Source organism: Eschscholzia californica, unplaced genomic scaffold (assembly GCF_041429995.1).
Source record: "Eschscholzia californica isolate CP2 unplaced genomic scaffold, dmEscCali1.0.p SCAF_5, whole genome shotgun sequence".
Lineage (NCBI taxonomy): Eukaryota > Viridiplantae > Streptophyta > Magnoliopsida > Ranunculales > Papaveraceae > Eschscholzia > Eschscholzia californica.
In genome coordinates this window covers 35,707,215-35,729,286 of record NW_028238472.1, presented here as the reverse complement: position 1 = coordinate 35,729,286, position 22,072 = coordinate 35,707,215, and the positions used below count along the sequence as shown (strand labels likewise).

The window sequence follows — 22,072 nt, the reverse complement described above, 5'->3', positions numbered from 1 at the left end:
CACATTTTTTCATGTGCCTGTTATCGGGCAGTGAGCTCTATATTGTTGGAATAATCTATCATTTCAGGTGTACATACGTGCATCTTCTGGAGGGCTATTTGGTTTATTTTCTTTCTTTTTTGCGGAGTAGTATCTTTTGTACCAACAAGTCTACCATGCTTTATGTTGTTTTAGATACATTTGTATCTTTAAGTTGATATTTATAAATATCAGTCTATGTTGGCGTATTAGCAGATGTAGTCTGTGACTTTGTTCAGGGGCGGACCCACGTTGGGGCCTGTGGGGGCACGTGCCCCCACGACTCCAAGTCGAAGACGCCTGCAACACCAAATTTTCCCTGCGATTATCCTACAAAATAAAACTATTTAGACCAAGTTATCAAGATGACATGATTAGCTCAATGGAGAGGTGCGTGGTTTGTCACTGGATAGGTCGCTGCTTCGAGTCCCACATTCCTGATCTTTTTATGTATTTTTAGGTGAATCTGTGGGTGGTTTTAAAGGCAGTCAAATGGGGGTGCTGATAACTCTTTGGGCAAAACCTTTAAAATTAACCATGTTTATTTTCTCCTACTTTTTTTGTAGTTGTTATTTTGGCACCCCAATTTTTTTTTAATTCGTAATTTTTAATTAAATTTTTTTTTTGTTCATTTTCTTCTTCTAAAATTCCTCCAACTTGTAATAGAATTATTTGTATCTCCATTTTACTCATATCTCTTCATCTTTTATTTTAATATAAATTGTTCTTATAATATTCTTTTCGAAATCGCTCTTATTTTTTTTTTCTTTCTTCTCTAACTCCCGTACAAAAATATAAATTATGAGAATTTTTTTAAGATAAGACGTACTTTTATTAACATATAACTCTACACATTTGTTTCCATATAATTTTTACCCTAATTATTTATATTTAGACAATTGTCATATAGAGATCATATAGAGATCATGACATATAGAGATCATTAGTTTGAACTTAACATATAGAGATCATTAGTTTGAACTTAACATATAGAGATCACATTTGTTTTCATATAATTTTTACCCTAATTTTTTGTTGAAAGAGTTTAGTTGTTATGACATATAGAGACATTAGTTTGAACTTAATAAGTTTTCTTTTGATAATTTACTTATAACTAAATTCGATAGAGTTCTTAATGACGCTAGGTGATTGGTCATCGGTGATGGTATTCGTTTGTTTTTTTATTTTATATAATCAAATGTGCCCCCACAAAGACAATTGTCTGGGTCCGCCACTGACTTTGTTACTTTCTTTATATCTATAAATGTACTAAATGATCGTTTTGCAATCTTTTGTAAGTGAATAATCTTTTGGACTTCATGTTCACACTGGTTGGTGTGAGGATCTAAATGAGATAAAGAATATGTAATCCAAGAAATTTTACATTTGCCCCATTTTGGTGTCTTATCTCCTCCAAACGGTGAAAATTTCTCTTCATCAAAATGACAGTCGACGTATGATGGAGTAAATACATCACCCGTAAGAGGTTTAGACACCTTATTATTAAGGGTGAGTCAAAACAAACTCGTTTTGCAGATGTAAACTGGGTTAACAAATCTCACGAACTTGGTTGGCAGACGCAAAGACTTAGTTCACAAAAGCTCGCAGTTTGGGTTTGCAGATGCAACCAAGTGCAAATCCAGAAAATGATCCAACGAAGAACATCAAAATTCTAAATATCTCCAATAAAGAACATCAAGACCTAGTTTTTATGGTAACTAATGATACTGCAACAGATACCTAAAGAAGAAAATCGAAACTCTAAATATCCTAACTTTCTCACTTTGAAAAAATTTAGTAACCACGACTGAAACAACTCCCTACGATGGAAATGAGTACTAGTTTCTTATTTGTATATTCTCGGTTTGGATTAGTTTGTTGGAATGATGATTTAATTTCAATAATGAAACCAAACAACTTCATGCTCACATCTGACAAAATAGATCTAGAAAACGAACTACCCATTAGTGATTATGATCTTTGGTTGTTACCAAACCTTCTGTTAGTGTTATCTAGGGGTGTCCGTTGGTTCGGTATCTGGTATTTCAGAGCCATCCAGTCGCAAAGCGCTCACGGTGATGGCTATGGCGAAAAATATACATCAAGCTCTTGGAAAGTCTGTTTTATGTTGGGAAAAAAAGAAGAAGACGATGATGGCAACGACAAGAAAGACATCAAACTCTCATGTGAATATCTGTTTCAACCGAAATCAATTTTGAAGGAAGAAGAAGAAAAGGAGAAGAAGAGTGAGATGAAGAAGACAAAAAAGAACAAGTCTTCTGAAGAAAAATATAACCAAAGGACATATTTCATGCAACCTTGAGGACAAGAGAAGAAGAGGAAGAAGAAGTTCTTCGAGGTAAAGATTACCAGAGGAATCCATGGACCTTGAGGATAGGAGAAGGTTCGAGATTGGAGATCCCTGGAGCAAGGTTCTACTAGGCAACCAAATTATAGATGGCGATTTAAAACACAAATTCAGACGCCATCCTCCTTCCGTTGCAGCTTAACGTTGTGTCCGAGAGTAGTAGCGAAATCCATCTTAAAGACAACAGTCTAGATGTGCGCCTTAGTCATATTTTGTCAGGCTTACGGACTTCGACTTCACATAATACTGTCCCCGAAAGGATAAGTGTTTTCTGTACTGATTTTATTTTCTCATCATCACTATTTTTACAAAATGTAAGCATAACAATAATACTTAGGCAAATGTTCAAACTTCCAACTGTAGGTAACAAACACAGAACTTTATTAACTTGAAAGAAACCAAGAGCAGCATAAACTCCATTTTATTCTTACAACTCAAAAGAGACAGAAAATTACACACTTCTCTTGCACCGACAGGTACTCGACCCTAAACGGATGTAGCTGGATGGTGAAGAAAAGCATAAAAGGTGCATTTTGGTATGAGAACACTCATAGTTCCTGCGATTTTACATACATCTGCATGAACCATAAATTATGCTGGATCTGTCCTCCATCTCTGGTAACAAAATCTCCAAATGACTTCAAACGAGAACAGGAATATGGAAAGAAGAATAAGAAGAGAGAAATGGAGAAGAAGAGATGAGAAAAGGGGCTGACTTTCCTTCTACTTTCTGGCCCTTACGGACACTCAACTTCAGATTTCTTGAACGGCATCCTCGATTTCAGGGTACTGGGAGTGAGAAGCAGCAAGAAGGGCAGCTCCAATTCCTGACCCATCATTGGCATGCTCGACGACAATGTTATCAGCAACTTCATCTCCTAGCAACTCCTTCAGTGTGCTCTCTAAACATTGGCTAAATTTTGTGTAGTGTTCAAAAAGACCACCATCCATCGCTATCACAGTTTTTTGCTGTTTCTCCCCATCTTTAACTGTATCTCTTCCCAGTTTCTTTAGGATACCCATAATCCCTGCTGCTGAAAGACGAGCACCCCGTGTAGCGACAATGTTACATAGTTCGACCACAGCTCTTCTTGTTTTCAAGGAGGTGTTTGATATCTGTAAAATATGATAAAGGAAAGAGATAAGGAATATAATTGAGGCGACACTTATTGTTATCCTTTTGCCTTTTGAGTTTCCAAACATAAAGCTTTCCCACTTTCAAGATTGAAAAAGAAAAACATATCTATAAATGATTAACTTTTGCCTACTATGTATATCGTCATAACAATATTATCATCGGAACACAAAACTAAGGTGTAATTTGTGAAACTCCAAATAAAAAGGTCAGGGACCGAGACCCTGACTTTTTGACGGATTGAAGTGAACAAAAAAATGTGGCCTATATACAATCACATAAAAACTTTCTTTCTTTTGGAAGGCACCCGCGGAAAAAATGGTACCAGCTACCAAGTAATGGAATCTTTTAGATTCACGTCGAATAAGTTAGATTATCATTCTTAGAAACACAAGTGAACAAATAATTCCAATTTAGGCACTATCAATTTGATGTTACCATGTCATTCATTTAACAACATTGTGAAACCAAACTATTTCAACCCAACACTTCAATGCCAAAACAAATCTTAGTCATTAAAACCATAAGAGAACCATTTTATTATGCCATTTAGTTTTATTTCCTTATTTCATACCCAAATTGGAAGTTTCATTCCTTATTCTTTTTTAGTTATATTTCTACTTGAGAGTTGAGATATAACAAAAAAGATATTCCTATACTCGACTCGAGAGTTAAAACCATCTGCAGGTTCCCCGTGAGTGTGTGCTTGAAGCGGGCTTTGCTCACTCACATCCAGGGTCTGCCCCTATGCCAACCTAGTTTCAACGGTTGGAAGTTGGAAGGCTGCACACCTTTCTTCTAAAGGTTATTAGTGAAAATGGGAAGTGGTCAACATACGTATTAGAATTTATTTATCAATTATCAAAAAGAAAAAAACGAGTATGAATTGCAGAAAAAGGAAAACACGTACCCCTAATATATCTTTCAATTTGCTCCCTACCACCTTGAGATCTGAAGAGGTGTCATGATGCATCGCTGACATTTCAGGAGTCCTGCATGTTCCAGAAAACAGAATCTAAGCATATTATTTTATAACTTTTAAGTCATACGTGATCTGAGGATGGTAATGAGTGAAACTAATGAATACAGAGGAATATACGATAGACATGTTCAACATCTGGAATGAATAAATGAAGCCAAAATAGCAGGAGTTTACATGATTACATTTGTCCCACAGTTGACTCATTTCGTCAATGTTTTCAGTTTCATATAGATTACACCTTAGAGTACAAGATTACCTTTTTTAGGCGATATACGCAATATGTAGCGGTCAAGATAATTCCTTGATGTGTGCACTTAGTAGCAAAGACAACCCTTACCCGTCTCTGTTACTGTCTAGTGTTTAACAACCACATCCCTAAAAGATCGAATTTGTAGGTAGTCGTTATATCATATTTATGCAGATATTAGGATGGGCCCACTATCACTAAGACTTCCCAGCAGCACTAGTGTGGGTCGTCTTATTTCTCCTTTGCACACTAGCAATGAGTATTGAAACCTTAACATATTAGAATCTTCTGCTATGATACTGTGATGTAAATCCTGTAGATATGGGGTGCGAAAAACAGCAGCCCCACATATGTTTCTCGTGAAAGAGAACTTTCTATTCTCAGTTTCTATCTTGCTTACGATTTCTCTTTATTTTAGTTGCTAATATGTAGATTTCCTATTTCTATTAGGATACTATTTTGATTAAGTTTCTTTATTTCTCTAGATTGTTTGTTTAGCCAATTTTAGGATTAGAAAACTCTCTTAACTACAAATATATAGGTCTGGTCGTACTCTAGGGGCAGCGAAGATGAAGTAGTTTGAGTTATTCTCAGTTCACAAAAAAGGAGTTGTGCAAAGCTGTCGAAGTTAATCTACAAAACAAGGGTGCACTTGCATCACAAAAATTTATTAACAGACGAAATACCTTAACACGAAGGGAATTCTAAGTTTATCAGGAACAGTATCGCCAAAGAAAGCAGCTTCTTCAGCCATTCGTAATAGGACTCTACGCAAAATGTCTCCCAAATACATTCCTGAAATTATCTTCTCGAATATCTGTTAACATTAACTAGACATGTTATTTGACGTGTCATTTGAATTATAAAGATATAAGAACGACAAATTAAAGTTAATAGAAATAAATAAATAAAATACGATACCTGTTCACCAACATTTAAACTCTCATTATCTAATGCATGATCATATTCTGTTAAAGGAAGATGCGATGATCGGAAGTTGCCCCATTCCATGTTGATGACCTACCAAAATCACCAGGACAAGTATAGCAATATATTTAGAACTGTTCTTCTGTCAACAGAGTTGGAAAGTGGAAGTTACCACTTTTCGGTGCAAAAAGACATTAAATGACTACTAACCATCTCTCCTGATTTAGGTAAAAGACCATGCCATTTAGGAATAGCATTTGCACGTTCGACATATGCCGCATTTGTTCCAGTACCCAATATAACTGCAGCAATGACATCATTATTGAGGTATTTTCCTCCAGCTAATGTTCCAATTGTGTCATTGACCTGCATTAGCATCCCGTTTTAATATCGATTACATAAAAAAAGAATAGATTTCTATAAAGAAAATCATAGGAATCAAGCCTTGAAGAGGCAATTATAAACTTACAAGAGCTGCAACACGCATGTCAACTCCTTTCCTTTCCATGGCTTTTGTTAGTGCTCCTACCACATCTTGGTCAAGCTATCAGAATAAGATGATCCAAGATTAACATAACCGATATTTCCGTAAATATTACAACATGTTCTTGATAATTTGATATAGCGAATTTTCATTATCAGACGGACCAAAAAAAGTACAAACTGTTCAGTGATTTCAGATTTCCACTGTTGAATTTGAAGTCTTGAACTGTGTGACTCTAATTTCAAACTGTAGTTTCAGTAACATGGTTCTTGATGATTCTTATTTGAAAGCTTTATCGAAAATTAAGCCTGTAAATTTATTTCATGGTCAACAATGTTACTTGGAACTAAGATCGCTCCGCCAAGTAGTACGGCTACCGGTACGCGATACATTACCTGGTAAGTATGCGGTACACTAGGGACATACCTCTTCAATATGCTATTTTCAGTTCCGATATGTTTTCGAATATTTTGGTAGACAATATATACTTTTTACGATGTATATGGATGAGGTACACTGACTCCCAAACAATCTATCTCTGTAAAAGTTAAAATCTCATCTAGTTACTCAAAAAATCTTAACAAGCTAACTTAAAAAATCTTAGCTTATAGGTTTTATAACAAAATCGGGTTATTTAAGCTAAAGATTTCGGTACACAAAATTTGAAGTATCGATTAACTAGCCAAAAGACGGTAAGGGTAATCCTGTAAGCGGTACATATAGGGGGTAGAGTATCTGGTGGTACTGGGTTAGGGGTGTCTAGCATACCGTAGACAGAAAAACGATCTCTTGGGATATGGCATGGATCAATGTTACCTAATGATAAAGGAAAAAGGTGTAACAAACTTTACCGCATCTTCTATTGAGAAGCCTTTAGTCCACCTAATAAGATTGCCGGACGCAATTGAAGTCTGCTTCACTGGGAAAGAGAAAGTAAAACCCAGTTCCCTCTGCCTACCAGCAGCAAGCTGAAAATCCTCACCCTCGGTCGCGACAAACTTTGCTAGTTCTGCTGCAATGAAATCAAATAGTTCCTGAAATCACAGTAATCCTAAGAATTAGATATCTTCTTTCGAAAATCGAAGTAAAGATGAACGTAATTTTAAATGAAATTCACTCACATCTGAAGTCCCAATCATCAAAGGTGGAGGAATTGACACCTCGGTAAATTCTTGCTTAATAACCCGTTTTTCTTTCCCACCCAATTGTACACGTAATACGCGGAAGTTTGTTCCACCAAGATCCAATGCATAAAATAACCCATGCTCATCCCTGACAAATAAATTAATAGTTAATAAATAATTTAACAAAATGTGATCTTTAAGTATCCATCTCTTGTGCGCCCTTTCATCATTATCAGACATTAAAGAACAAACCAGTGTTTCCCTAAGAAACTATGATCTAGTAAAAGCAAAATGGTTCTTCTTTCAATGAATATGAAATAGACAAGTACAACTATAGAGAGATGATAAGATTTTAGGATTATAGATATCTTTCGAGTTGTCAAATATGGATGAAAACAAAACTAAACAAAACTAAAGAAATAATGCTCATAGAGAATATCACAGACTTTGGTATATTATCCTTATAAAATTGGATAGCAAGCAAGCAATAATGCCACCTTTAGACCCAAAACATCATGTCACTACACTTTTACATCTTCAAATTCTACAAATTTGATCTAAATATGTTATCACATCCATCAGATAGAAAATCATGGGTTCCCATTATATTAATTTACTTGCTTATGTATCTCTAGGTTTTTCAAAAGCACGTATAGTTATCTTCAGCATTCACTTTCAAGCTTTTGGCGATGAAGAAGATATAGTATAGGAGATAGACGGGAAAAGAGGAAGGCAACTGCAACAGAAGAACCAAAAATGTACGGAAATGCAGTTTTTAAAAGGTAAAGATGAATGACATAAGAGAATGAGAACAGAGAGTGATATATTCCAATTTCCGTCACCAAGACTCCAAGGTAACTATACTAATGCATGGCGAAGAGAATGCTAAGTACGAAGCTTATATGGCAGCGAACAAACAGTAAATGTGGGACAACACAGAAACATACCACGTGAGAGTAATCAAAACAAGGAAAGATAAAGATAATAAATGGGTTACAATGATACACGTAGGAAGACGGGGAAAGTAATACTCAATGACAAATAGAATAAACGGAAAGAATCACTGAAAGAACCACCAAAAGTAAGTACGCCATTTTTTGGGATTTAATCCAACGTGGATTCAAAACCAGTCTACATCTCAACATATAATTAACCACTGACCTACCGAAAGAGTAAAACAAAAGAAGTTCCGAATATGCTAAGACCAAGTAAAAGTCAATTCCGCCATCCTACCTAATGCAATTAAACACAACTTGTAGATGATGTTCAAAACCCGCCCACATCTTAACATAAAATTAATATCAGGATTCGAATTGAATCCCCCAAAGCAATCATTTTTCACTTAAGTGCATATTAAACATAACAAAGCTCATGAAATTACACATTTACAAATTTCAATAGATTACCCAAATGTACTTCACATTTCACAATAGAAGAAAAGAGTTACTATCAATCTTCAAAAGTTAAACAAGAAAATTAGCATACCCAATCAATCAAATATATGCAAACCCTCCTCTATCGAAAGAGAAACGAAAAAAAACAAAGTAACAAACAGAACTTCGAAGCCGAAACCACTTGTTAAATTAACCCAAAGCAATAACTAGCTGTGTATCCATGGCATTTAATGTGTTGGGGGAAATAATCCCACATCACATCAAAATCATTGAAATCATAGAAAATAAGAAATAATAGTCAAATCCTAAAACTTGAAATAGCAATCCAATATTGACTTATTTTTTTGTTTAGAAAGTCAATTGTCTAAAAAAAACAAAATTCATTACAGTAAACTTGTATAAGAAAAAGATAACTAGAATCTCAATAGAAAAATCAATTCTCCTCCTCCTCCTCCTCCAGATTGATTAAATAAATCTCAATTTAACTCTTGTGTGATAAATCTATACAAGTTTTATGAAGAAAGATCAAATCTTTATAAGAAAACAAAAACACCCAAACTTAATCAATCATCCTTTTCATTCTCTGGATTAAAAAAAAAAAAGAAAATTGAATCAATCTAGAGAGAGAAACAATCTAGAGAGAGAGAGAGAGAAGATTGTTACCCTGTGGGTAGATTATCAACATAGCTAATAAGCATCTTGAGTTTGCTACCTCCTTCAGAAGCTAAACCTGCATGCATCTCAACAGTCATGGCATCAGCTACTTGTCTTAGCTTTCCGATCGGTGTTCCACATTTCTCTTCAAATTCCCTCAATATAGCCATAGCTCTAGCCCACCTCCCTGAACTCTTCATACGGTACCGGACTATTAAAGCCGCCGCAGCACAAACCGTCGCCGCACATATCACCGCCGCACCGACTGTCACTTTCCCCATAACCACCAAAAATGAAAAAAAAACTCAAATACAGATCTCTTTCTGTTTCTCTCTCTCTATCTAGAAATACCCAAGTCTTAATTTGTATAGAAAATGATTAGACGACGATGAAATCAAAGTTTTTTTTGTCTTAGAAAGTCTTAATTTGTATAAAAGAAAGTCCTAAAATAGGATAAGGATTAAACAAAATTTCAGTTTTTTTTTCCAAGTTTGTTTGATCTACAGTTGGCTTTATTACAGGTGTTATGATTCATCATCATTAATGAGTTTCTCTGATGAAATGAAATTAAGACAGTAAACCGGAAAACCAAGAAAACAGAAACCCCCAACTTTTAGAGAGAGAGAGAGAAAGACAGTGCCTTTTAGTTTTAGAGAGAGAAACTCAAGATTTAGATTTTCTCTACTAGATGAGGAAAACAAAATGGAACTAGAACCTTAGGGGTAATATAAGTTGATACAAAATGGTCATAGATTTGTGATTATTTACGAAATAACCATGATTTGTCTAAATGGAAAAACTTGAATTGTTTAGGTCATTTCCGAAGTGTAAGGGTATATTCATTGACTCAAATTACAAGTGGTATATTCTCCGGGACCCAGTCACCTAATTCACCTCCAATCCTATCATCATTTTCAACGGCTACTATTATTTTTAGTAGTTTATGGTTACATTTTTTGTGTACACTGTTTTTCTTTCCTCGAGATTAAGACCAAGATATCTCCAACTCCATAACCTTAACCTAAGAGCAAGTCCAATCCCAGCTTGTCTTAGGCCGAAAAAACCACTTTTTCACCTAAAATTATTGGCCTCAGCTCAGCCTCTAAAATTCAGCTCCAACCCCAGTCTCTCTTGAGGCCGAAAATTTGAATTTGGAATTTCCCAATTTACTAATAAAATTCAATTAAAAAAACATCGATTACAACTAATAATTGATTAAAAATTTAAAACTACTTAAATACGACTAAACAACACTAGAAAAATTAATTAAAAATAACTAGAAGGGGTTTCTTGGGTCTCGTGGTGCACCGTTGAACCAAGCCTCTCGCGCCGCTAAAAGCATTTGTTGAGCATGTTCGTCGAGAGACCTAATATCAATCTTCATTAAGTCCATCGCATATTGTCGGTTCGCCACCTCCGTTTGCACCCGTAGAAAATCTTGTTGCACCTTTAGGGTCTCTTGTTGAACCCGTACTGCTTCACTCAAAGTTACTGATCTTTGTTGGGAATCTTCGTCTCTTTTTTCCCAATATCCCTCACTGGGAGTTTTTGAAGCGGTAGAATGTGTGGATGGTTCGCCAACTCTTGCATTTGCTTTGGCTTGTTTACGGCCAATTGGTCTTTCTTCCGATGGATTGGTATTAGAATCTCTTTTACCGGATGTTGACTCTCCTGGCATGTCTGTCATCCACTTGTTGTGTGTCATCAAAATTTTGTAAACATGTAGGAACCTAAACCCTTTACCTTGATGATTTTTTTTTTACATTTCGATAGCTCTTTGTAACTAAAATAAACAAAATATATATATAAGTATATATTATGAATGAAGTGAAAAGATAGAAAAAAGAAATTAAAAAGTTAGAAACAATTACCCGGTCATAACCGTTTTCTCCGCTTTTTGGAACTTTATTTATTATCCTCAAAGTCGATATAAAACTTTGACATTCCGAGCTTATCTCACTGAAACGAGATTTACAACTTCTAAGTGTGCGTTGAAACTTTGCACTCGCATTATATTCATCCGATATTTTTTGCCAAAATACTTTATATTTTTGGCTATTTCCGACAACCGCATCAAATGTTATTTTCAAATAACAATTAGTAAGTAAAATATCTTCATCCGGCTTATACGGTTCCCGTTTAGTTATCTTTGTCGAAGACGTCCCTCCTTGCACACAAGAATCCTCACATACTTAATAATCATCAACTCCTAATTGAGCCGACGGGTAAGTAGAATTAGGGGACAACATTTCCATATAACTTTGGTTATCGAATTCGTTGATGTCTAATGGATCCATGGGTGAACAAATGAATAGATCAAAAAAAAATTGAAAGAAAGAGAGATAGAAATGGAGAGGAAGTTGCAAGAGATGGAGAGAAAGAAAGTGATGAAGAGGGTGAGAGATGAAAATGGATCCAACCCCTATTTATAGAGGTTGGATCCATTTCTAGCCGTTGGATTTGCTCCAACAGCTAGGGGGCATCCCCAAGTGACCGTTGGGGCCCCAACGGTCACTTGGGGCCTCCATTCAGTCGCCCCTAATGTTAGGGGCGACTGAATGAAAGACCCCAGCCTCCGCTCCAAGCGGCTGGGCTTGGAGCGGGGGGCTGAGGCCATAAATTTGAATTTATGGCCTCAGCCCGGCTGGGGTTGGACATGCTCTAAGAAAGAAAGAAAGAAAACTTCTACTCTGCTTTCTTACCTTTTTAAGCAAAATTATTGTGGAGATGTTGTTTGTTTACAGCCAACTGACTAACTTCTTTCCTACTCATAATTTTTTTTTAGTTGAGAATGCTACTATAATTTGGTATAAAGATTTCTGTCTGTCATGGAAAAATCCAAATTGTAGGGTCTAATAGGAAACTAGCCCCAAATTTACATAATGTTTGAAAAATATTATTCCGTTAAAGTACAGTTTTCTCCGCGAAAAATTTGAAAATTCGGAACAAATCTTATTTTGCTCTTAAAAATTAGTGAATTTCTTAACAATTTCGAGAACGGTTGCGGAACGCAGGTCGGACTTGACCGATTGCAAGTTTTTTTCCGTTTCTCAAAAAATTTATCCCGTTTCACATATATGTTTTTTCATAATTTGACTGGGGCCGAGCTAAGGCCCCTATTGAAGTTTTTCATAAATTAAAATTTGAAAATTATAACAAATAAACCGAAACGAGTCTTTTGTCATACTTATTATAATATTACGAAAATCGTATTATTTGGTTATATATGGATGCATGCGACTTCAATAATTAATATGGCCATAAGTTTTTTATTTGTTTTAAGCACAAATAGGCGTCTTTTATTATCTTTTTTCTCTTTGTTTTGAGCATAGGTTGGTGCCTTTTCGTAAACTAACAAAAAGAAAAAGAAATACCACCTTAACTATATTGTGTGCGACCCGCCCCAAAAAGTTGCACAATAAAATATTAATAGATATTAAGTTTTTCTTCTGTAAACTAACAAACGAAAGAAATACCACCTTAACTATATCGTGTGCAATGTGAAATTGGAGTCTTTTATTATCTTTTTTTCTCTTTGTTTTGAGCATAGGGAAATTGGAGTCTTTTATTATCTTTTTTTCTCTTTGTTTTGAGCATAGGTTGATGCCTTTTCGTAAACTAACAAAAAGAAAAAGAAATACCACCTTAGCTATATTGTGTGCAACCCGCCCCAAAAAGTTGCACAATAAAATATTAATAGATATTAAGTTTTTCTTCTGTAAACTAACAAACGAAAGAAATACCACCTTAACTATATCGTGTGCAATGTGAAATTGGATTTTATATTGTCGCGCCCAAAAGTTGCAAAATAAAATATTATCAGATTTTGCCATTATGTTATATATCAAGTAAAATAATTCATCAGTACACCTAACAAATAAGCAAAGTTAAATTTTACATGCACCGCTTGCTCTTTAGGCAAATTTACTCCGTCCATCCCCAAAACAAGAGAACAGGAAAAACTAGGTAGACTGTGAAATCATATGCGAGTTGTTGTGATTTGTTATTTAGTGGAATTTTGCTTAAGAATCTGACCGGCTTTTCTTGTTTCTCCTAAATAAAACTGTGACCTTAGGCAATATCACAGGGTAACATTTTAGTTGAGGTTTACGATGCATCAAAAAATTAACACTATTTCACTTTAGTTGAGCGGTAACATGTATCTCTCTCCACTAGAGAGTAAAATCAAATTCCGAACAGAAAAGTGTGTACAGTATATATATATATATATATATAACTTGATTATATTAGTGTTTTATATTAACAACCAACCATTACAAACCAACTAAAACTCCTCACTCCTATTTAAAACAAAAACCAGAAAACTAAGAACGAAAAACAGACCCAACTTCATTGTCGACCAAAAATAAAGAAATAAGACTTTCATTACATTGTGCGGGTTTTCACTGCAACACTAAAATTCACAACCGAACAGTAAACTACCCACCAAATATCTGGTCTTTCGGCAGAAAGATCCAACGATCCACCACTTCTTAGTCGGAAACTGCATGCATGATACTTTAATAACAGAATAAAAGCCAGGAGTTTTTTGTACGCTACTTACCCGATAGATAGATAATGCTGGCTTTGTTTGATGTCCTTCCACTTCTGTAAATTGTAGAAAAAGGTTCTTCCAAGAAAGCATGAAGATCAGGAACTATAGCTTAAGCCGTTGACGGCAAACTCACCCTGAAACAAGAAAAAACATACCACAAACCAGGACCTCAAATATTACAGGTGCGCGTAATAAATTCAAAAGGAATTAACGTCCTACATACAAAATTTATTACGAGTTCCGAGTATCGCATGCCTTATCAGCTGCTTCGGTGCAGCTTCTGAATTGACTCCAGTGCGAGCTTGTAGGACCTTTCCCAGCTCAACATTTGGCTTTATATTTCAAAACAAAAGAGGGGAGGTGGAGAAAAATAGCTCAAGGAATGCAAGTAGAAGTAATGAAATAGAAAGAGAAGTTCAAAACCTTGTGCCAGTAACAAACTAGAAATAACATGAAGTACCTCCAGCTCTTCTGACAAGTCATCTGGCAATTCATTTCCGTTTATGCACCCTTCACCGTCCAACGCTTCAGAACTGGAGTAGCAAACGAAACCCTGCAAAGAAGAACCCTGGCTGCTGTCACTTTGCCCCTCACTTCCCACTGTATACTCGCTGTACGAATTACTTGCTACACACGAACTGACCTCATTAATCACATTCTCGCTGCTAAGCTCCTCACCTACAACACATCCTACTCCAGCATTTTCCCTACTTGATGACCTCACTTCATGCAATTCACTCTGACCACTTACTGCACCGTCTACTACAGAACCCGTAACTTCAGCTTCCTCTGTTAGAGATCTATCCATCATAGAGACTGATGTTTCAGTGCTCACAGCGCTAAATTTCTCATCCTCTGTATTGTTACTTTGTTGCAGGGTCTCCATGGGCACACTCTTGGTTTCCATCTGTTTCAGATCAAATCCGAATTCAGTTTTGTTACCTACACCAATTGTTGAGAATTGATCCAACTTATCTTCACAAGAACTCACCTGACTAGTTGGACCAGAACGTCTTCTGTTTTCAGGAGAAATAGATGACGCTCTTTGCGGGCTACCAGAAGCACGTTTCTCTGGACTCTCACCTCCATACCCTACAACATCTTTCTTTCTCTTCGGCCTCCTTTCTGCAGAAGTTCCAGCCCTACATTCCTCTTGGTGGTTACCAGGCATCCTAGAAGATGGACGAGGACGCTTATAACCTTCTGGAAAAACATAAGATGGGATCTGCTTCTTACGAACATGGGAAACAAAGATGTCCATTCCCGGTTTCCAGAACATGTACATGTTTACTGATTGCCTGAATTCATCCACTGTCAATCTTATATCAAATTGCTCTCCTTCCTGGACCTCTACTCCTTGTTTTCTCTGCAAACCCATGAAGAATGCACAATGGGAGCATTGCTTGGAACTGTCCACAAATTCGTGGGGATATGGATGGCACTGTAACTTCTCAGACGTGTCACGTTCGATCTGCATTATTCATCGAGATAAAACAAAAATGTGGACAAAAATAAATCTTGTGTTCTCCTTTTATTTTTCTTTTTGGAGTTCCAATGCCAAACTCAAACATTGATTTTGTCCTATGTATCAAGTTTTTATGGAAGGAGGATCTCTATTGATTTTGTCCTACGCGGCAAAATAGAGATCCTCTCTTTGCTTTGTGTCCAATGAAAATCCCTAGGATCACACCATTTTCTTCCATGTCATTCAGTATTTTAATTAATTAAAAATTAATTAGTAGAAAATTTAAGAGGGGAATATCGTGTTGGTTTAAAATTCAGAATTTGTTGATTAGGATGATTAAATATCCTAAACATGACACTCTCAAAATAAAGTGCATATAGTAGGATCTCTATAATATTAACTGCCTACATGTCACATTGAGATGCAGTTAGAGTGACACATTAAAATGCAGATAGGGTGTTGCATTGGTGAGGCTTTTTAAGAAAAAACTTCATTTGTCCTATGTAACACTCTCAGAATTTGTGATGATCTAGTGTGGCATTGGAGATGCTCTTACATTACAGTTGAAAAGCATTGAACTTTACCTTGAGGGTTAATTGTCTCAATCGGGATTCTACCCAGCCTTTCCATGCAAGCAAATCATTAGCATCTGCAGCAATAATGTCAACTTGCAGATAATTTTTATATGTTTCAAAGAACAGGTAAGGGTCGAACAGAGCTTTCCACTGAGCTTTATTCAGTTCTATCTCCTGAAAAAAGAGTAAAGGTCAGTAACAACATATTGCAGGGACAAGTAGATTAACTAGCCATTATAGCTTTACCTCACAGATCTTGTTACCCTTTTCAAATTGCTCCATCATAACTCGAAGAGTGCTTGTAGAGACATTGTAGCTGGAGTTCATGCAAGGGTATGCAGGTGTAATGATGGGCATATGATGAGTTCTGTCTCTTGGGTTTCTTCGAGGATCCCAAACAGGAAAACCCAGTTCTTCTTCCTCTATTGGACACAGCATGACAGGGTTCGGCCAACGCCACTGTGTATAAACCCGAAAAAATTTGAAAACCAGCATGCTTGGAATTGCATTTGGGTAAAGCTGGCATATACGCGCGACCAAAAGAGCCCAATTTACACCACCGAGAAATCCTGTCACCTGATTAACAGAGTCAAATATGTATGTAATTATTTGCTGTGGAAATCCTTGTCCAGAAATCAGACATGTGAAATTCAGCTTACATTTGAATAAACGCCGCGTCTCTTGGCCCAGAACTTTAAGCATCTGAGTGTCGTGCGGAAATTCTACCAAAAAAATACATAGTAGGTTATGGCAAGCTCTATTGATAAATCGTAGTACAACAAAACCCAAAAAAAAACGAGGTTAGTACCTTTGCATTTGGAACAAGTCTAAGTATTTGATCTGCGACTCTACAACCATTAAGACTTCGAACAGTTTGTTCATCAACATTGTACAAAACAGACCCACTGGAGATATCCAAGTCCTGTTTCATAATGTTTGTAAAAACTAACTTAGAACCTCAACCGATATTTACATTTACCAATATGGAACTAAGAACTAGGGAGAGAGAGACCAATTTCAAATGAAATTGTTTTCTGATACAGGTTTAAGTATATACTAGCGACTGGCTAGTATATTGCAAATCGGAATCTGCACATGTACTAAAACAAGGCATCAAGCTGAACAAGTACACACACAATGGCACAAATCACAATATTACCAATGAAGAGCAAGAATGATTTAAATAGTACTAAACAAAGAAGTGAACACAAAAAGCTTTCACAGGCTTACTTCAGGAACAACCAAGAGGGAGACACTCGCGTAAAGAAGATCAATTGATATCCCGGAAAACTTGAATTTCATTACTGGAACATGTGCATCTGGAATTGGCTGCAGGTCAGTGACTTCGTCCATATGAGCCAGGATTTCATGCAAAATAATGAAGAAATCCTCCTAAACAAAACAGAAAACATCAAATATGAAGCGTAATTAAAAGAATGCCCATCAACAGAAAATTCTAGGAAAAAAACATATAGCCAAGCCCATAGTCTACCTCTCGATTTACATAAGACGGCCCAACGCACAAGGTGTCTATGTCTGCTCCAGGTCCATGCACCTATCAGATTAAAAACAAAATCAAAGATATATCGAATAAGAGTATAATAATGTGTATCCAAGATAAGTTATGGCCACAGTAGTTCACAGAAAAACTATTAGGGGCAGGGAGGAGCAACAAATTAAAGGCTAACAAAGAAAGAAGCTTATGCTCTACTTCTAAATCATAACACTCAGCTTCTGGAGGCATATATGGTACTTAACTGAAAGAGTTTACATTTTCAAGAGAAAAGAATAAAAGTAGAACCTGCATATCTTAGGATTGAACATTGATGGTAAGGATGCTCATTGAGGTGAAAAAAATACGAAGTCCATTGAGGTGAAATCCCGTATACAACCTCAAGGCTAGTCTCAAGGCAGAATCGAGGTTAAGTTCAAGGCTTGCAATTTCAAATTGAAAGCTACTAGTTGATTTAGTTAAGTAATAAACATACAGAGAGAAAAAAGGTATGAAAACCAGAAGGGAAAAAGAGGAAAGAAAACAAAAAACAAATCAAGCAAGGCAATGTTGAGGCTGTAACCTCAAGAGGAATGTGAAAGTACAGCCGAAAAGCACACTCAAGGCATTTGATACCCTTTTTAACCATAGGGAAAAATGTAAAAACGCGCACTCTTATTGTGTTTTCATCTCAGATTGCCCCTATAGTCAAAGCTGTTTCTACATTTTAATCTCCTAAAATTATAACCACTCTAATCAAGCTTCAACCGGCCCCAAGTACCACATAATCTTATAGAGAATTTTGGGTACACGTATAGCTTATTTTCGGAGCTTTTCTATTAGCCCTCAAACAAAAGTGCTTTTTAAAAATCCATTTGAGTCGTTTGGTAGGCTATATAAAAAGTGTGTTTGTATCTTAAAAAGCTAGGATGTGAAGTTTGGTAAAAAAAAAAAAAAAAAAATCATTTTATGGTTATTAAATAATATACTTATATCAATATATTAATAAAGAATATATAAGTAACGAAAATTAAAATAGAATCATAGAAAAAAGTTAATTTTTCATAAAAACATAAAGATCAAAATTTGAGAAATTGAATTTTATATGTACTGGTGATGGTGGGTTTAGTATTGATGGTGGTAGTGATATGTTGAGAATTATTATGCTGTTAGTATTGAGGAAGTGATACTGGAGTAGTAGTTGTAGACGTGAGTTGATGGTAATGGAGTTGTGGCAGTTTTACTGGTGATTAATGGTGGTAGTGATGGTGGTGGTGGAATGGAAGGGGTGTTGGTGGTATTGTTTCTAAAGTTGCGACTACGGTTGTAGAATGATGTTGGTCGAGGCGGTATAGTGTGGTGGAGTGGTTGATTGGAGGTGATGTGAAGTGGTTGTGACGGTGGAGTTGCGGGGGAAGTGGTGAAGTTGCACTGGAGGTGGTGAAGTGGTGGTGGAGTGGTTGTGATGGAGGTGCTGAAGTGGTTGATGGTGGTGAATGTGTATTACTGGTGACAAAAGAGGAAAATATTTGATTATTTTCATAATCCAACTTTTTATAAAGCAATTATACAAACGTCGCGAAATTGTGGCTTATGCTTTTCGGAGATAATGAGCTTTTCTTGCTTAAAATAAGCTGCAGTTTTTTCGAACCAAATGCATAAAGTTTCCAATAAGTGCTTAAAATAAGCCAAAAGCTGTCTACATCCTGCTTCAGGACTTAAAGAATGTGATGATGGCTACTACCAAAGATTCTACATTCTAGAAACTGAGCAATATAATTTGCCTTGGAAGTTCATGGTTAAAACATTCACAATGCTACTATATGTGAAATGTGTTGCAGACTTGTAGCGAAGACGTAAAAAAGATATGATAAACGGAGTCGTAGAGAATTTCTAAATGTTGCAGTTAATTTCACAACCTCTATTTTTACGAACTCTATTTTAGGCCAACAATATTAGGTTTATTACTTACTCCAAGTCGGTACGACCCAAATGTGAACAAAACAGCATTAGCATCTTCCACCATTTGCTCTGTATATCCTCTTTGACGCGTCAACCGTTTTACCCAGGCTTTTACAACCTAACACAGAAGGAAGCCAATGCAGGGATAAACTTAGCAAAGACAACAAACACCCATTCTAAGATAAGTCAAGAATCTGCCTGCTGATGAACTAGTCCCACAAGCAACTGATGCAAGAATTTTACCTAAACATCAAGATTTAAGCATTTTGCAAGCTAACTTGTGGATTACACATAGGGTCGGTTAATAAAGTTAACATTAGGGTATCTTCCATCTTTCTGAACATATCACTAATGTAAGCATAAGCTTCATGTAGATAAAAATACATGTCACATGCTTCAACGCATACTCCCCAGATGATTTGATTAAGCTAGATAAATATTGAGAAATTGATTTTGAAGTCTATTTCTCAATTACGAAAAAAAATTGCCATGGCAATCATCTTTAGCTGGAAAGAAAACCTAATATAGTTTAGAATATCCAGGCACATATTATAACACCATCTAGAATAACAGCTTTTTCTCTAAATACGGCATATCTTGTGTTTGTATTGTGGGAGACGGACCAGATTTGTAGTTCATATGTTTAGCATTGTCAATACCTAACATGTGAAAAATGACATGGTGTCAACAAAGCCCATCTAGGTAAATCAGTAAATGTTTAAAGCATTTGCTTCATTTTTCAAATTCTCATGATACTCTCGGTCATCTTAATTAAGATACTGATTTCAATTCAATATCAAGGTATTCCATTTTGGCTAGTTGTATTTTCCAACGTCGATTTCATTGTACAGTTAGTAGGTTATAAAAAAAATGGTGAAGAGGTCGAATCATCAAAGAGTGGCTACGGGTGCTCAACCACACACAGTGAAGATAAAAATTGTCTTTGATAACTTACCTTAATTTCTAAAGTGCGTGTGGAGCTATAGTAAGAAATCCTCTAAAGTAAGTTGTTTTACTCAAACATCTCATAAGGCTATCGTTATGAGATCCTAAATGACATAAATAAATCATCTTACTTGTATCGGTACAATTATCAGAAGAAAGTCTCACTTAAGCTATCAAACTTGGAGTCTAAGTAGTAAAATCGACAATTGGACATTATTCAGATCACGTATATTTATTATATATTGTACACTTGCAAGTTCCAAGAAGCAGGTTTTCCGATATTTTAAAAGGTTAAGAGAAAGATAATTAAGCCTGATTTCAACTTCACTCGAGATCCTAACAATAATTGATTCCAAAATCGATCACGGAAATTCAGATCTAGTAGCATAAATGGAGTCTTGTAATTTAATACAAAAAAAGGAATCCAGTATTTGACCTTCAAAAATTTTAATTGCTTGCCAGTGATAAGTTCTATAATTCCCTAAGTTTAGTAAGTGTATATATCAAGAATTCTCATCAATCTTGAAATTTCAAAACTTTGTAACCACGGTAGCTCAAATCGGGATACTGAAGTAGAAAGTTACCTGATGGAGTTGACCTAGAATCTCCTCTCTTTTCACCGCTTCTTCCTTGCTTTCATACAGTCCAGCATCGACTAGGAACTTCAAAACCCGAAACAAAATTATTAACATACTGTATTAGATAAAAAAAACATGCATTTGTTGTCAACAATAAATCAACCACCTACCTTCTCCAATTCCAAGCTTTTCTGAATATCAGATTCTGTCGGTCCAGCTAGAGAAATCGGCTTTGTCACACCAAACTGTCTCACCTCCAGAGGAGGTGGCGAACCACTCCCATTCTCAGAATTCATCATCTCCACACCAACAAACCGGCCCAACTCAATCTCAAACCCTAAATTTTCAAATGCAACAAGTAAAAAAAGCAGTTCAAAAGCACAAAAATTGACGTTTAGGAAGTAAAATTGACTAATCAATCAATGAGCTTGACAACATCGTCGAAATCAACTTTAAGAATCATCCTAAGAAAAAAAAAATCTAACAGATCCAAACCCTAAGACCAATCCCCCAAACAACCAAAAAACACGACCAAAAACCTATAGATTCGATAGATTAAAACATAACCTTACCTTTCGGAAAAGTACCTAGTATCCGAGATCAAAAACACGAAAGCAGCAAAGAAGTTAGAGAGAAATCTGATGGTTCCGAGAGGGGTAAAGAGATTTATCAGAAACCCTAGAAATTGACTCAACCAAAGCAGCGTACTAGGTTAGAGATTAACGACCCAGATGGCACTTTAGAGAGAGAGAGAGAGAGAGAGAGAGAGAGAGGGAGGAGGAGCGGCAGAAATTAATGATCGGTGACGGGCGTCATTCTTCCTGATCTGATCGGGAAAAGAAAAGTTTTTTCTGGAATCAGAAAGTACTGCTAAATATCTACTAATGCCAAGCCATATCACACTGGCCGGCGTACTGAATTTAAATATAGTCAAACTATTACAAACCGTTGGATTAGATCAAACGGACAAAAATAATTTTTTAGTAACTACGTGGCATGTTTACACTTGGCCCAGTGGGCTGGGGTCCATGTGCGCCCCATGACTGAGCCGGTCAAAATCCGCCCTCGGAGATGGATTATATTGAGCAAAATACCAGTTCGTTTTTTTTTTATACATCATGAAGTTGTGATGAGCAAAAATTGATGGCAAGCTACTTTCGCCGAGAC

At 36.1% G+C, this 22,072-nt stretch overlaps 2 protein-coding genes across 5 annotated transcripts; both read right to left on the bottom strand.

Annotated features, from left to right (window-relative positions):
* Positions 1-2,748: 2,748 nt before the first annotated feature.
* LOC147538876 (hexokinase-1-like) lies at positions 2,749-12,091 on the bottom strand. Its single transcript, XM_086639400.1, has 10 exons — positions 11,994-12,091; positions 9,343-10,354; positions 7,283-7,433; positions 7,013-7,195; positions 6,147-6,221; positions 5,888-6,043; positions 5,672-5,770; positions 5,437-5,567; positions 4,432-4,513; positions 2,749-3,502 (listed from the first exon to the last, which is right to left on the bottom strand). The coding sequence occupies exons 2-10, from the start codon at positions 9,612-9,614 to the stop codon at positions 3,140-3,142; spliced, it is 1,512 nt and encodes a 503-aa protein (XP_086495526.1). The 5' UTR covers positions 9,615-10,354; positions 11,994-12,091; the 3' UTR covers positions 2,749-3,139.
* A 1,432-nt stretch (positions 12,092-13,523) lies between these two features.
* Positions 13,524-21,860, bottom strand: LOC147538875 (nuclear poly(A) polymerase 4-like). 4 transcript variants are annotated; one of them, XM_086642155.1, is made up of 15 exons: positions 21,478-21,860; positions 21,076-21,242; positions 20,912-20,989; positions 19,393-19,500; positions 17,421-17,483; positions 17,159-17,320; positions 16,737-16,850; positions 16,588-16,650; positions 16,175-16,504; positions 15,938-16,102; positions 14,880-15,359; positions 14,532-14,795; positions 14,349-14,441; positions 14,144-14,220; positions 13,524-14,022 (listed from the first exon to the last, which is right to left on the bottom strand). In XM_086642155.1, exons 2-15 carry the CDS (start codon positions 21,202-21,204, stop codon positions 13,998-14,000), a joined length of 2,151 nt encoding a protein of 716 aa, XP_086498281.1. In that variant the 5' UTR covers positions 21,205-21,242; positions 21,478-21,860; the 3' UTR covers positions 13,524-13,997. The 4 variants fall into 4 exon arrangements, with proteins under 4 accessions (XP_086498281.1, XP_086498280.1, XP_086498279.1 ...); XM_086642154.1 differs by having other exon boundaries at positions 14,112-14,220; positions 21,478-21,847; XM_086642153.1 differs by having other exon boundaries at positions 14,349-14,795; positions 21,478-21,837.
* Between the last annotated feature and the right edge of the window lie 212 nt (positions 21,861-22,072).